This window comes from Erithacus rubecula, assembly GCF_903797595.1.
Source record: "Erithacus rubecula genome assembly, chromosome: 24".
Taxonomy (NCBI): domain Eukaryota; kingdom Metazoa; phylum Chordata; class Aves; order Passeriformes; family Muscicapidae; genus Erithacus; species Erithacus rubecula.
In genome coordinates, this window is record NC_136676.1 from 4,535,477 (window position 1) to 4,549,179 (window position 13,703).

General features: G+C 57.0%; 1 protein-coding gene across 2 annotated transcripts; it reads right to left on the minus strand.

Moving 5' to 3' along the window:
- Positions 1-175: 175 nt before the first annotated feature.
- ARHGEF16 (Rho guanine nucleotide exchange factor 16) lies at positions 176-11,410 on the minus strand. 2 transcript variants are annotated; one of them, XM_079325977.1, is made up of 15 exons: positions 11,245-11,410; positions 8,552-9,137; positions 7,969-8,020; positions 7,407-7,576; positions 6,844-6,900; positions 6,258-6,418; positions 5,680-5,832; positions 5,176-5,305; positions 4,374-4,448; positions 3,449-3,541; positions 2,917-3,071; positions 2,446-2,625; positions 2,014-2,087; positions 1,537-1,638; positions 176-1,060 (listed from the first exon to the last, which is right to left on the minus strand). In XM_079325977.1, exons 2-15 carry the CDS (start codon positions 9,110-9,112, stop codon positions 921-923), a joined length of 2,103 nt encoding a protein of 700 aa, XP_079182103.1. In that variant the 5' UTR covers positions 9,113-9,137; positions 11,245-11,410; the 3' UTR covers positions 176-920. The 2 variants fall into 2 exon arrangements, with proteins under 2 accessions (XP_079182103.1, XP_079182102.1); XM_079325976.1 differs by lacking the exon at positions 11,245-11,410 and adding an exon at positions 10,267-10,789.
- Positions 11,411-13,703: the final 2,293 nt, after the last annotated feature.

Here is a 13,703-nt window from a genome sequence, read left to right on the forward strand (position 1 = left end):
AGGGGCTCTGGAAGGTGTTTCAGGAGATGCAGATGTTGTGTGAGAACATGTAGAGGAAACAGCAGAAGGAAGCTTCTTTTTAGGGCTCATAGCTGTGACAACTTGGCTCCTTGGAGCTGTCATGCAAGGGACACTCACCACTAACAGAGAACACATGGCTCATTGGTATTGAATTTATTGTTACCTTAATTTACAGTTGAACAGTTTGATCAGAACAGACTTTACATTAACGTTGCCCCTGTGAATGTGAAGTTGGCAGTGTATGGGGCTGGCTCACCTAAAAATTGTAGCTGCCATGTCCCCTGCACAGGGTGTGAGGGGCTGAGCCCTGGGCAGAGCCCCCTCCCCAGCTGGGAGGAAGGAAAGGCAGGTGGGAGCTGCAGCACTGCTCCTCATCCTGCCCCTGCTTCCCCCTCTGCCTGGAGCATATCCCAGTCCTGGTGCCTGAGCTGACTCCATGGGAACAGCTCTGGCATCAAGTATTTTATCAAGTGACCAAAAGGTGTCTGGCATCATCTCACCTGTGCAGGGCATGGCTCTGCCCAAAGGGCTCAGAAGAGACAGAAAAAAGAGAAACAGGAGCAAAATCTGGGTTGAGGAATAAGCCAAGCACCAATCCCTGTGCTCTCCCCACATCAGGTGTGCTGGCCCAGCTGCCAGCAGGGACGGAGATGGTGGCACAGGCACCTCAGAGCAGCTCCAGCCTTTCCAACCCGAGCCAAGCCCTGGCTGCTCCCGGAGCTGCTCCGGGTCGGCGCTGCCAGCGCTGCCAGGGTGTCCCAGCTGCCACACAAAGCCCTCCTGGCTGATGACACTGCCACCCCAGACAAGCACAGCTCGAGAAGAAAGGCTCTGCTGCTGGCTGCTCTCCGTGGGCTCAGGCTGCAGCTCCCTGAGGCAGGGGGTCCCTCTGGCTGCCCCTACACGTCGGTCTCGATGCGCAGCCGCTCCATGCGCCGCACGTTGCCCTCGGCGGCCACGCGGCTGGTGATGGGCCGGGCACAGCCCTGGGGGAACCAGCCCCGCTCCCCGTCCCGCAGACGCTCCCCCCAGCACCAGCCTGGGAGAGAATGCAGCAGTGATAGGGTGAGGAAGGGCCATGGACCCTGGGGAACCAGCCCTGCTGCCCCCAGTACCAGCTTGGGAGAGAACACAGCAGTGACACAGCCTGCACCATTCCCCTCCCCTGGAGGTGCTGGCTAGAAGCATCCAGGGATGGCAGGGGAGGAGGTTTCTGATTTACTGCCTGCTCCTTGGGATGTTTTCTCTTACTTCTGTGGCCTGTGCTGCTGGTGCCAGCACACAGGAGCCACCCATAAGGAACACAACAGCTGCCCATGGCAGTGCCACCTCCCTCAACCCCCCAAGACCCACTGGCACCTGCTGGGACACAGCAGCAGCCAGTGCCATGGGTCTCACCAGCACCCAGGGCTTCCTGGAAGCTTCTGCAGTTGCTAAAATCCCAGTCCCTGGGGATCACTGAAGGTTCCCCCTGCCCCAGCTGAGGTCAGAGCCTGCCCCAACCCAGGCACTCACCATCCTCTTCCCCCAGCACCAGCACAACGTCTGCCTGCTGCAGGGACAGCTCATCCGCCTCCTTGGCCAGGTAGGCACGGGTCACCTCCACCTGGCTCAGGTCTGCAGGACAGGGGACAGCAGGGACAGTGAGTAGCACAGCCCCCTGCTCAGCTGTGACCCCCCAGTGCCCACCCAGTGCCCCACAGCACAGCATGCTCCATTCCTTCCTGTCCCTGCCTCTTATCCCTCCAAGCTTGTGGATCCTCCTCTAACAACAGCTGAATGCATTCCTGAAATTCCTGTGCCTCCCAGGAAATGCATTTAAGGCTAATTGTGACTGATAACTTCATGGGAGGCAACTCCTAAGGAGCAAGGCATGGGCCTTTCCTCTGCATTGGCAGGAGTGGAGGAGAACCAGGTAGAAACCTGGGCCTGCAAATGCTCCAGTGGAGCAGGGAGTGCCAGCAGAGCCAGCTGCCCTCTGGCACAGGGTACCTCCTTTGGGGGTGGTGTCAGGCTTTTCCTTCTCCCTGTGCATCAGCGCTGCCATCCACCGGGCCCGGTCACTCCTGCCAGGGGGAAACACAAGGAAAGCCTTAGGACAGCACCCCTGTGGCCAGCAGCAGCTGGGACATTCCCAGCAGGATGAATGTTTTCCAGGGGAGTCCATTGGAGAAGCATTTCATCAGATTATTCAATGTAAGGACACTTCCCAAGTGGCACAAGTGGCCCAGCTGCTTTGCTTCCTTTGGACTGGGGAAGATGAGGTGGGAAGTATATGGGAAATATAAGAGAGAGGAAGAAGAAGCCTGTGCAGATCCCCATTGCTGGGAGAAGGAGTGTGGGGGTAAAGGGAGATTTGCAGAAGCCTCAGAGGATTCCCAGCTCATCCCAGGAGCCAGAGCACAATCCCAGCGTGGCACTCACAGCGTCTCTGCTGACAGCAGCACCTCTTCCCGCCGGCCCTCGCTGTCCCTCTCCAGCACCACCCGCAGCAGGTGCCCACCAGCCTTGCCAGGAGGAGGGGAGGGTGGGTCTGAGCTCTCCACCTTCTCCACAGTGACCTGGTCCAGCGTGGCATAGTTCATGACCGTGTAACTCTCCTCACTGCAGCACAGACAGGATCAGTGCCTCAACTGTGGGGTCTGGGCCACTTCCCAGCTCCCAGCCTGGCACAGCAGGCTCAGCAGGCATTGCCAGAGCAGCCTGGAGCTGATGCTCAGGGTGGAAATGGCTCTGGGGATTTGCTGGCAAAGCCACCAGTGGGACTGGGCACTTCTCTTCTGGCTGACAAGCGACACCCCAAAAAGGCAAAACCAGGGAAATCTCAGTGGTATGTGTTGCTCAGGAAATTGAGCAGTTCTGCAGGGAAAAGCAAGGCCCTCCCCACAGCCTCACCTCTTCTTCTTGGTGATGATGAGGACGTCGTTGAAGAGGAAGAGGTGGCAGAGGCGGCCGGCGCCGCGGCGGAACAGCCCGGCCTCCTCCGGGAGCAGCAGCTGCAGCTCCCCCCGCTTCCGCAGCCACCGCGACACCGAGACCAGGGGGAAAGGCTGCAACACGCCAGGGAAGGGCTGGGTCACTGCCCTCCTCACCAGCAGCAGGCAAAGCAAGGCAAGGAGGGAGCCTGCAGTGGCTCTGGGGTCAGTGGGGTGGATACACCACAGGGGTTGGAGTGGTTTTTAAAAGGAGGTTCCAAGGGGCAGGTGGAAGGTGGAGCAGCTGTGCATCGCCACTCCAGCACACCCAGAGATGCAGCACCTGGGCCACAGTCACACTGGGTGACGCTGTCATGGCTTTACCACACCCTTTAGAAACTGCCTGCATCCAACAGCCCAGTCCAGCCTTCCCAGCAGGATTCCCAGCATGGGTCTGACCTGCCTGACCAGGCCCCAGAAGACCTCCCACCACCACTCCCACAAGACCTCACCTTCTTCTTCCCAAATTCCAGCTGTTTCTGCAAGGTGTACATCTGCTCTGTCCTCTCCATAGCCCGAGCTCCATCATTGCAGCTCTTGACCAGCTGGGAAGAGAAAAACATCCCAAGAGAAGAGGAGAAAAGTTGGACACTGAGCCCATCTCCCACACCACCCTCAGCATTAGGGACTGTCCTGCTGCCCTGAGCAGCACATACAGACAAATCCTGGCACAAGCTTCACACCAGGTTTGGGAAAAGGCAGTGGGATGCTCTCCTGGAGAGAGATGGCACACGGACTCTGCCTGGAGAAGGACTCAAGTGAATCTGCACCAAAACTGAGGAGCAACAGCAAGAGGAAGAATGAATTATCTGAGAAGAGCTCAAGGCAGGAAGATGGACAATCACACAGAGGGGAGGATTCTACTCAGATGTGAGAGCAGGACAGACTGGGAGCAGCAGGAATGTGCTGCCAAGAGTGGCTCTTCAGGGTGATGAAAGGAAGAGTCACCACTGGCACAGTGGTGGCCACAGTCTCTATGGCCCTTTGGCCTGTGTGAGTGACCAATGGATGGTAAAACACAGGGAGATGAGATCCAGGAGCAGGGACAGTGCACAGCTCATGGCTCCTGCACTCCACACTTCCTCTCTGCTTCACTCACTGCCCTTTGCCCAAAAACATACTAAGTTGTCTTAGGAAGCACAAAGATGGGCCAAAGAGGAAAGAAGAAAAGAGGACAAGAAAAAGGAACAAACCAAGACCAGGTGACAAAGGCGAGAAGGGAAAAGAAGTGTTCATCCAGCAGCTGTTTGGAGCAGAGGAGCCTCAAGTGAACTGATGCTGGGAGGGAAATGAGAGGCCAGAATGGCAGTGTTGGATCAGTCTCCAGAGGGCTGAGCTGGCAGGAGCAGAGGTGGAGGGCTGGCAGCTGGGCCTCACCTTGCTGATGGCCTTCACAGCACGGGTGGCAGCTCCATACGCTGCAGTGCGTTTGTTTGTTTTTTGCTGGACGGTCTGGAATTCCAAGATAAGAAGCTTTAGTGACATTGCAGCACAGAGAAGGGAGCATCAGCTCCAGGATTTCAGGATGCCACACATGGATTGAGCTGCTCCCAGTGGTCAAAGGAAGGTTTAACAGTGCTGGGAGATGGGAATCTGGGGGTTTCATGTCTGATATGTGCCTGGCTCTCACCCCTGCAACCCACCACAGACTGGGAGCAGGGGGAAATCCCACATCCAGCAGCTTGGCCATTTAGAGCAGATTTCCACGGAGAATGCAAGACCTGCTTTCCATTCCTAGGCTGCCTGACCACCCATCAATCAAAACACTTGTGCCACCCCACCCTGGGACCCAGATATGGCACAGAAGCAGCTCAGGTTGTTCAGGTTGGTGGCACCAAGACATGAAATGTTATTCACAGAGCTTTAAGCTGCACACCTGCACCCCAGAGAAGCAGATTGCTCTGGATATAAATCACAGAATCACAAAATATGCAAAGTTGAAAGAGACCCATTAGGATCAACTTCTGGCCCTGCACAGGACACCCCAGGAACCCCAACATGTGCCTGAGAGTTATCCAAATGCTTCTCCTGAATACAGGAACATCCAGGCTCAGCACCCAGGGCCCAGCTGCAGAGTGTTGGAAGTCCAAGCAGAGGCTGTCCTGGGCTCAGCAAACAAAGGGAATAGCAGAGTCACCTCTTCAGAGGTGCCAGGCAATGCCTCTGTGTGACTACTTACATCTAAGAGCAGAGGAAGCCGTGTTACCCTCTGCATGGGCAGAATGAGAAATGAGATCATTGGCAGGCCTCCACACTCTGGTTTCCTTTCAATTTGTTTCAGGGTCTCTTTAAATAAGGGGTTTGTGGTTCTGGAACAGGACAAGAAAGCTCCATTAACTCTGTTCTTCAGTTATCAGGATTTTTTAGCAGCTCTCCATGCACATGAAATGCAGAGCAGTGATGGCACTGCCTGGGGTGCTCAGTGTCACTCTGCCAGGCTTGGAGTGCCCAAGTGGGCAGAAACAGGACTGATCCCACAGCAGGTAGTGGAAAAAGCACCCAGAGAGAGATGGTGAGCCCACCAAAAGGTGGGTAAAGCCACAGATGTACAACAGCAGACTCAGACTTGGCCTGGAGATGAACAAGGTGCATCCCTGTCCCTACGTGTTACTGACCTCTGCAACCCCTGGAGCCCAGAGCCCCTCAGAGGAAACTCCTTGGCCAGTCCAAGCCCTGTACTCACAGCAGCTTATCCAGTGTCCTCTGCTGATAGACTTCATTGGAGCAGTAGCTGATGTAGGGGTTGAAGTGTTTTGAGGCGTGCTCCTCCACGATGTCACTGATGTCAGGGATCAGGAAGTGCTCCTGGTGTCGCTTCTCCAAGTCTTCAAAGAAGCTGAGGAGAGATTTAAACAACCTCACTACATGAGTCACTATGGCCAGACAAACTGAGTGTTCCCACTGTGGATTTTCCCAGGGGAGATGGGGCCTGGATCCCTTCTGGCAGGGCAGCTCCAGCAGCTGAGACACCCACGCCTTCCCCAGAGGCACACGCTTCCTCCATTCCTGCACGGGATCCCTCCTCCACCTCAGCCCTCCATGAGGTTCAGTTTCTGCCCCATTGGGAAGCCACAAGCCCTCAACGCCCCCACAGCCATTCCCAGGGCTGCTGCATCCTCCTCCTGCTGCTTTCCCACACAGACACAGCTCACCCAAGGCATTTCCTCCCCACCTCCCAGCAAGTACCTTCAATAATCCCAGGGATGGTTGGTTTAGCACTACAAATAAAAAGCTCAGAGTCCCCTCCTAGGCCACACTTGCCTCGTGCTGACTGTCAGGATGTCCCCAATGTTGGAGAAGAGGTGGTGGTGCTCAGTCTGAGTCATGGTCTCCTTCAGCTCCTCTGACCTCATGAAATGTCCCACCAGGATGCTCAGGCTGTGCATGTAGGAGTACTCTGAAGTGATGATCTCAAACATTGCCTGGACAAAGCAGGGAAGATGCAAAAGCATAAACTGACTAGACAAAGCTGGGAATTAATTGTTAAATCTTATTTACACTCTTTTGGCACAAAGCCACTGGAAATTACTCGGCTCCATGTTGGTTCTCTGACACCTCATGCATGGCCTGGCCAATACCAATAATCCCAGTGTGTTTTAGGACACTCAGTCATTATAAAGCCACAGCATGAAGATGTTTTTCCTTCCCACAGTAGGTGCCTGTTTCCCCACTGATTTGTGCAGGTGAGCCCTCCCAGCACTGCCCAGTCCTGCAGCAGCTGGCAGCAGCAGCACCATGAGCTGAGCTGAGCCCAGCTCCACCTGGAGCTGACCCTGACAGAGCCACGTGTGTCCCACAGCCTTTGGTGCCTCTGCTGTGATCCTGGGCACATCCCAGCCTCTCTCACCTCCTGCCTCTTGCGCTCCTCAGCCGAGATGCTCTGCAGGATGCCTGATTCCAGAACCTGTGGATGAGCAGGAACGATGGTCCTTGCACACCCTTGAGTGTGGTCTGGGCTGTCAGCCCCATGGCACATCCCACCACCTCACACCAGCAGAACCCATCATAAACCATTACACAACATAACACACCAGCACACACCAGCACACACCAGTGCACACCATCATAAACCATACAAACCATCAGAAACCATCACACCCCATTGCTCACCACCACCCCTGCCCATCATCACTCACTCCTGCATCACTCAGCCCCCCAGCTGGCTGCTGCCACTCCCTGGATGAAGATTACTCTCCCCACAGTCTGCAGGGAAAGCCCAGCAAGGAGCACACACCTTCCCCTCAGCTGTGGGTGAAGCCCAACCACAGCAGCACCACCTGCACCAACAGCCCTGGGCAGACCCTGTGTGTCCCAGCCAGGCCTGGACAGCCCAGAACATCCCAGCACAAGGACTAATGATGTGGAATTATCCCCTCACAACTCCCAGAGCCTCTGGGCTGCTGGCCCTACCTCTGGGAGCTGGCTCCAGGTCACCTGGGCCGGGCGGTAGCTCTGCACCACGATAGCAGTGCCCAGAGGGGATGGCTCCCCTGGCAGGGACTCCTCCAGCAAGTCCTCATCTGACTCATGGCCCACAGAGTTCAGACCTCTCTCACGGATCTCCTGGTACAGCCGAGGCTCTGCAGAGGAGAAGACACAAGGTCACACAGCAGCCTCTCCCAGCCCATGGCTTCCCTTCCCAGCCATGGCTGCCTTGCCCTGTTGGCCACGAGCCACAAGCTCCAGTGAGCTGGGGCCAGAAACTCCCTGACGAGGTTGGACTTTGCACTGTGCTGATTACCCAGCAGATCCTGCTCCCAACAGCCCCCACAGCTCTCCCATTTTCCCTGGGAACCATCCATCTGTGAGCATGGCAGCAACCAGAGCGTTACCAGCCCCAGCAGTGAGAAAGCAGGGCAGCAATGCTCCTGCCAGAGACAAAAGCCATGGCCCCAGGCCACGGGAGCAGCACAGTGGGGAAGGGCCTTGCAGGGATTTGCTGGGCTGAGGCAGAGGGGCCAGGAGCACTCACGGTCCTTGAAGGAGCCACCACGCTTCTGCACCCGCTTCCTCCCGAGGGTTCTCTGCAAGGGCAAGAGGAGAGCCTGCTGTGGTTAACACACTTCTGGGGCCTTCTCAGAGCTCCTCCAGGAAAAGGGAGAGTTACCTGTGCCAGTCAGCCCACACCACCCTGTTCTTTCAGCCTGGCTTTTGTCTGCACTCTGTTTGCCTTACCCAGGTGACTCAGCTTTCACCTCCCATAACCAGGGTCAGGCTCAGAACCATTCTGCACCTGCACTGCTGCTGTCAAATCTCTCTTACACCTGGACTTTGCCTGCTCTGGAGTCTCCCTTTCCCTGGACGTGCTTCACCCATGTTTGTGTACGACTGGAGCCGCTCTCCCGGCCAGCCCCACCCTGCAAACACCTCACAGGCTCCTGCCAAGCGCCCAGCTCCACTCCCCATGACAGCCATGTCAGCTATTCCCAGGCTGTCCAGGGACCTGCAGCACCAAACCAGCTCCAGAACTGACCACAGCGTGGGCCCTGCAGCTGCTCTGTCAAAGCAGGACCTCATCCCAGCCTGACAGGGGTGACAGCAGGTGCCAAACCCACCTTGCTCCTGCCAGGGCTGCGGTCGGGCAGGGCGCTGCCATCCTCAGACACAGGTTTGAGTGAGGCAGCGGCCCTGGCTGGCTCCAGCTCGGCGCCCGGCCCCTTCATGGCGGCGCGGTAGGACATGTTCCTCAGGCTGCGCTTCAGGGCCCCCCCGCCATCATCCTCATCCTCGTCATCCGCGTCATTCTCCTCCAGGGCCAGCGCGGGGACGGCCGCCAGCTTCGGCTCGGGGCTCGGGGGCTCCCGGCTGGCCCCGAAGCTCTGGGGCCGGGAGGAGCTGCTCCTGGGCTTGGAGGAGACGGCCAAGCTTTTGGGGATGAGCTGCTGCGTCCCCACCTTGAGCGCGGCCGGGCTCTCGGTGCTGAGGATGATGCGGCGGGGCTCGGCCGAGGTGGGGGAGCTCAGTGGGGACAGCGGGGTGGCACTGGGGGCCAGGGTGGAGCTGCGCTTCCCAGGGACATAGGTCGGGCTGGGGGGCTCCGGCCGTGCTGGGTGGCAGCGATACTCCAGGAGCAGGGTCTTGTCATCCACTGAGCTGCCAGAGCGGCTCCGAGACATGGCGGTGGCCCAGGGCAGCAGCAAGCTGAGGAGACAGACAGACAGACAGACAGGTGGCTGAACTGACAGACAGACCGGTGACAGTAAGGCAGCAGGAATTTGAGCTGGGCCACAGGAACCTTGGGACAGCACAGGATTCGGAATTCCCAGGGTGCTCCTCAGGCAGGGCCTGTATGGACACACTCAGGATGCTGTCATTGCCTGCGCTGCTCACGGGGCCACCTGGGTGCCAGGCTGGGCTCCAGGACATGGTCAGGCTCTGGGAACAGCCAGGCCATGCCATGGCACCAGGAGCAGCCAGGCTGTGCCATGGGCACCAGGAGCAGCCAGGCTGTGCCACAGGCTCTGGAAGCAGCCAGGCTGTGCCATGGGCACCAGGAGCAGCCAGGCTGTGCCACAGGCACCAGGAGCAGCCAGGCTCTGGGAGCAGCCAGGCTGTGCCACAGGCTCTGGGAGCAGCCAGGCCGTGCCACAGGCTCCAGGAACAGCCAGGCTCTGGGATCAGCCAGGCTCCAGGAACAGCCAGGCTGTGCCACAGGCTCTGGGTTCAGCCAGGCTCTGGGATCAGCCAGGCTCTGGGATCAGCCAGGCTCTGGGTTCAACCAGGCTCTGGGATCAGCCAGGCTCTGGGTTCAGCCAGGCTCTGGGATCAGCCAGGCTCTGGGTTCAACCAGGCTCTGGGATCAGCCAGGCTCTGGGATCAGCCAGGCTCTGGGTTCAACCAGGCTCTGGGATCAACCAGGCTCTGGGTTCAACCAGGCTCTGGGATCAGCCAGGCTCTGGGTTCAGCCAGGCTCTGGGTTCAGCCAGGCTCTGGGATCAGCCAGGCTCTGGGTTCAGCCAGGCTCTGGGTTCAGCCAGGCTCTGGGATCAGCCAGGCTCTGGGATCAGCCAGGCTCTGGGTTCAGCCAGGCTCTGGGATCAGCCAGGCCGTGCCGCAGACACCGGGCAGGTTCAGGCCTGAGCCGGGCAGGCCCGCAGCCTCCCCAACCCCGCTGCTGCCACACCTCTGTGTCCCCTCATTCCCCTCTGCAGTGCTGCCAGCCACCACAGCCGCTCTGCAGCCTCCTGAATCCACCTCCCCCGGGCTGTGGAATCCCCACGGCTCCTGGCCGTGAACCCTGTGCTGCTCCAAGCTCGAACCTGCCCCAAACCGGCTGAAGGGCGGCTCCATGACACCCACAAAAACACCTGCCCCAGTCCCTGGGGCTGCTCAGCCAGGGTTAAGGTCTCTCATCCCCTCCTGTGCCACCCACAGAGCCGTGCACCCACGGAACTCTGCCCCTACAGAACAGACAGAGCCTTTTATGGCCTCTGCCTATTACATAACTGTGGGAGAAGTTTAGCTGTCCTCCACTGAGATCCCATTGTGTGGGATCATTGGCCAGTGCCATCTCCAAGCTGTTCCCTTTCAAAGACCAGGAAACAAACCAGGGCTGACCGTGCTTTTCCCGGCATGAATGACTGGCAGGAGGACAGCAGAGACCCATCAACAACAGCTCATTTGACAGAGATGCTGCTCCTTCCACTGTCCTGGGATGCAGGACACATGCTCTGTGTCTGCCAAGTGTCCCGCGGACGAGCAAAGCGCCGCATTCTGCTCTTAACCCCATCCTGGCTGAGGATTAATCTTATCTAAGCTCTGGGAGCAACAAACAGGCCAAAATCCAGAGGGTCTGGGGGGTCACAACATCCCCAGCTCTCGGTGCTGGGGTGGAGGGAGGCACGGTGGCCACACAGACACCGATCCCCGTGTGACACACGGGCACAGGCACCGCAACTCGGTACTTCCACCCCTGCGGCGTGTAGGGCTGTATATGAGCTGGGAACAGGGCGGGTACAGCCCTGGGAAGCACTCAAACCCTTCTGCAATGAACCCAACCCTCCCGGGCATCGCCGGGCGCTGAGACCCGCGGGGACAGAGCCGCGGGGACGAGCCCCTCGGGAGGGACGGCACAGCCGGTGTTCACCGTCCCCTCCCCGGAAGGCGCTCGGCAGCCGCTCCCCCGGGCTGCCGCCCGCTCGGCTGCCCCGCAGCCCCAGTGCCGGTCCCGGTCCCGGTCCGGTCCCTCCCCGGGGTCCCCGGTCCCTCCGCAGCGCCCCCGCCCCGTCCCCGCCGCGCCCGCACCTACCCGCGCCCCTCGGAGCCAGCGCGGCGGGGACGCGATGGGCCGGACCGAGAGGGGCTGGGCGGGACCGGGGCGGGACCGGGGGAGGCGCTGGCCCGGCCCCGGGGCCGTGCCGGGATGGAGGTGCCGCTCGGAACACGGAGACGCTGTCCCGCACATCCCGGCTCTGCTCCCGGGGTCGCCCCCGCTTCCCAGGGGTAACAAATTAATTAAGCGTCCCTAGGAGCAGTGTTTTGGCTCTTCCTGATGAGTGTTAATCAGGTGTTTGCGCGGAGAATCTCGGCATTCCCCATCCCCTAAAGCCGCCTCTGCCAGGTCGCTGGAGGCCGGGAGATTATTCGGTGTCACGTTAATGGGTGACAAACGAGTGTGCCCCGGCTGTCCTCGGGGTCTGGCTAACACACACTCGGTGTTTCAGCAACCCTGGGACTGTCCCTTACTACAGGCGTGTCTGATTCTCGCTTTAGTTGGGTCTTCAGTGGTCAAAGGTAACCTCGGGCGATCCCTCCGGATGCACAAAGCATCACTTTCGGCTGCTTTTGGACGCTGTAGCTACTGGGAAAGAGGATCTGAGGGTCAGGCTGCTGCCAGCTGCCCAGTAAGGCTCAACAGTGCTCTGTGTCTTTACTGGGAACAGACTTTTCCTTGACCTTCTCTTTTGCCCCCCTGTTCTGCTCCTCCCCATCCCCCAAATGGGGCCTTTTTCTCACTTGTTTGTGGTGAATCTCAAGCACTTTGTGCATGACAAAGTCCACTTGTCAGCAATAGTCTTTTAAATGCCTCTGTTCTCTGCACTCCGGGGCCTGCCTGACAATCGCCCCATTATCACAGCTTTCTTATCCCATGGATTTTTATCCTTTCCCTCCGGGGCTAATAAGGAGAAAGGCTCCAGCGAGAGGAGGGCTCCTACTCAAGGGTTCAGCTCCGACTGAAACCCTCCCGATCGTGGGGAAGGGCCATTATCCCGAATGTGGGACACCATCATTTGATCGCCGTGAATGACTTTTTGAAGCGAGGCCATTCATCAGTTGTGTAATGGGGTTTTCAGCTCAAAGACCCGGCTTTCAAGTAATTTCTGCTCCCAGGGTCCCCTGGAGCTGAACCATCTGACCGCTATCACTGGGCAGTTCACTCTCTCTGCGCTCTGCTTGTGAAAGGAAATAGGTTTGGCATTTTCCATCAGCTCACCGATGCCCCATCCCAACACTTTCACTCTCACTCCTTCCTGGGCAAGGAATGTGGGATGTGATGCCCCTGCTTTGCACTGGAGAGGTCTCAAATGCTCTGTCCAGCTCTTGGCCCCTCACAAGAGAGATATTGAGAGGCTGAAACATTCCCAGAGAAGGGCACAGAGCTGGGGAAGGGGCTGGAGAAATCCTGTGAGGAGCAGCTGAGGGAGCTGGGGGAGCTCAGCTTGGAGAAAAGGGGGCTCAGGGGGAACCTTCTGGTTCTGCTCAACTCCCTGACTGGAGGACAAGGGACAAGATGAGAGCAACAGCCTCAGGTTGTACAGGCAGAGGTTCAGTTGGGTATGAGGAAGAATTTTTTAATGGAAAAGGCATTGGAAGGGGCTGCCAGGGAGATTTGGAGTCCCCACCCCTGGAGTGTCCAAGGAAAGCCTGGATGTGGCACTCGGGGCTCTGTTCAGGGTGACAAGGTGGGGATTGGGCACAAGCTGGGCTGGATGGTCTTGGAGAGCTTTTCCAACCTTAATCATTCTGTGATTCTGTGATTCTGACCTCAGCAGCAATTAGGGTGGCCATAATTTAATTTTTTTTAGGCTCTTTTGAATTTTACAAACCACACACACACAACATCAGACCCCACAGGTACCAAAGAGCAGCAAAGCCAGACAGGGACACACCCAATGTCCCATTCTTGGGGACATTCTCCATGGTTATTCCATGAAAAGAAGCTCTTGGGACCACTGCTTATAAAAGCACACAGGTTTATTGCATATCAATCTCATGTATAAATTCATTGTAGCATTGGAAAGATTACATTTGGTATACATTCCTATTCTACAGCATTAACCTCAAAATCAGCTTTTTCTATTCATTATTTTAAAGGAATTTCTCTACACAAGTACATTTGTCTTTTATCACAAGCATCAAAATGAAATTTGTAAAATTGCCTTTTTTTTTTTTCTTTAATTATTTTCTACACTTCATATCTTTTATTTCATTATGCTCCCAACAAAGCGATTCCATATTAATTAATAACTGCCAACACTTTTTCTTTCTTCCTTGGCAGTTCGAGGCTTCGAGCCTCGGACGCAAAATCTAATCACATATACAATAAGTGCATCTACGGAATTTTTTTCTTTTTAATAAAAATTTCACAAACGGACACAATAATGACTGCTAAACACAAGTCATGCACAGTTTACTTATAAACATAACAGAAGCAATATACAATCAAGAATGATATGGAACAAGCACCATCCTCTTTCTCAATGTTTT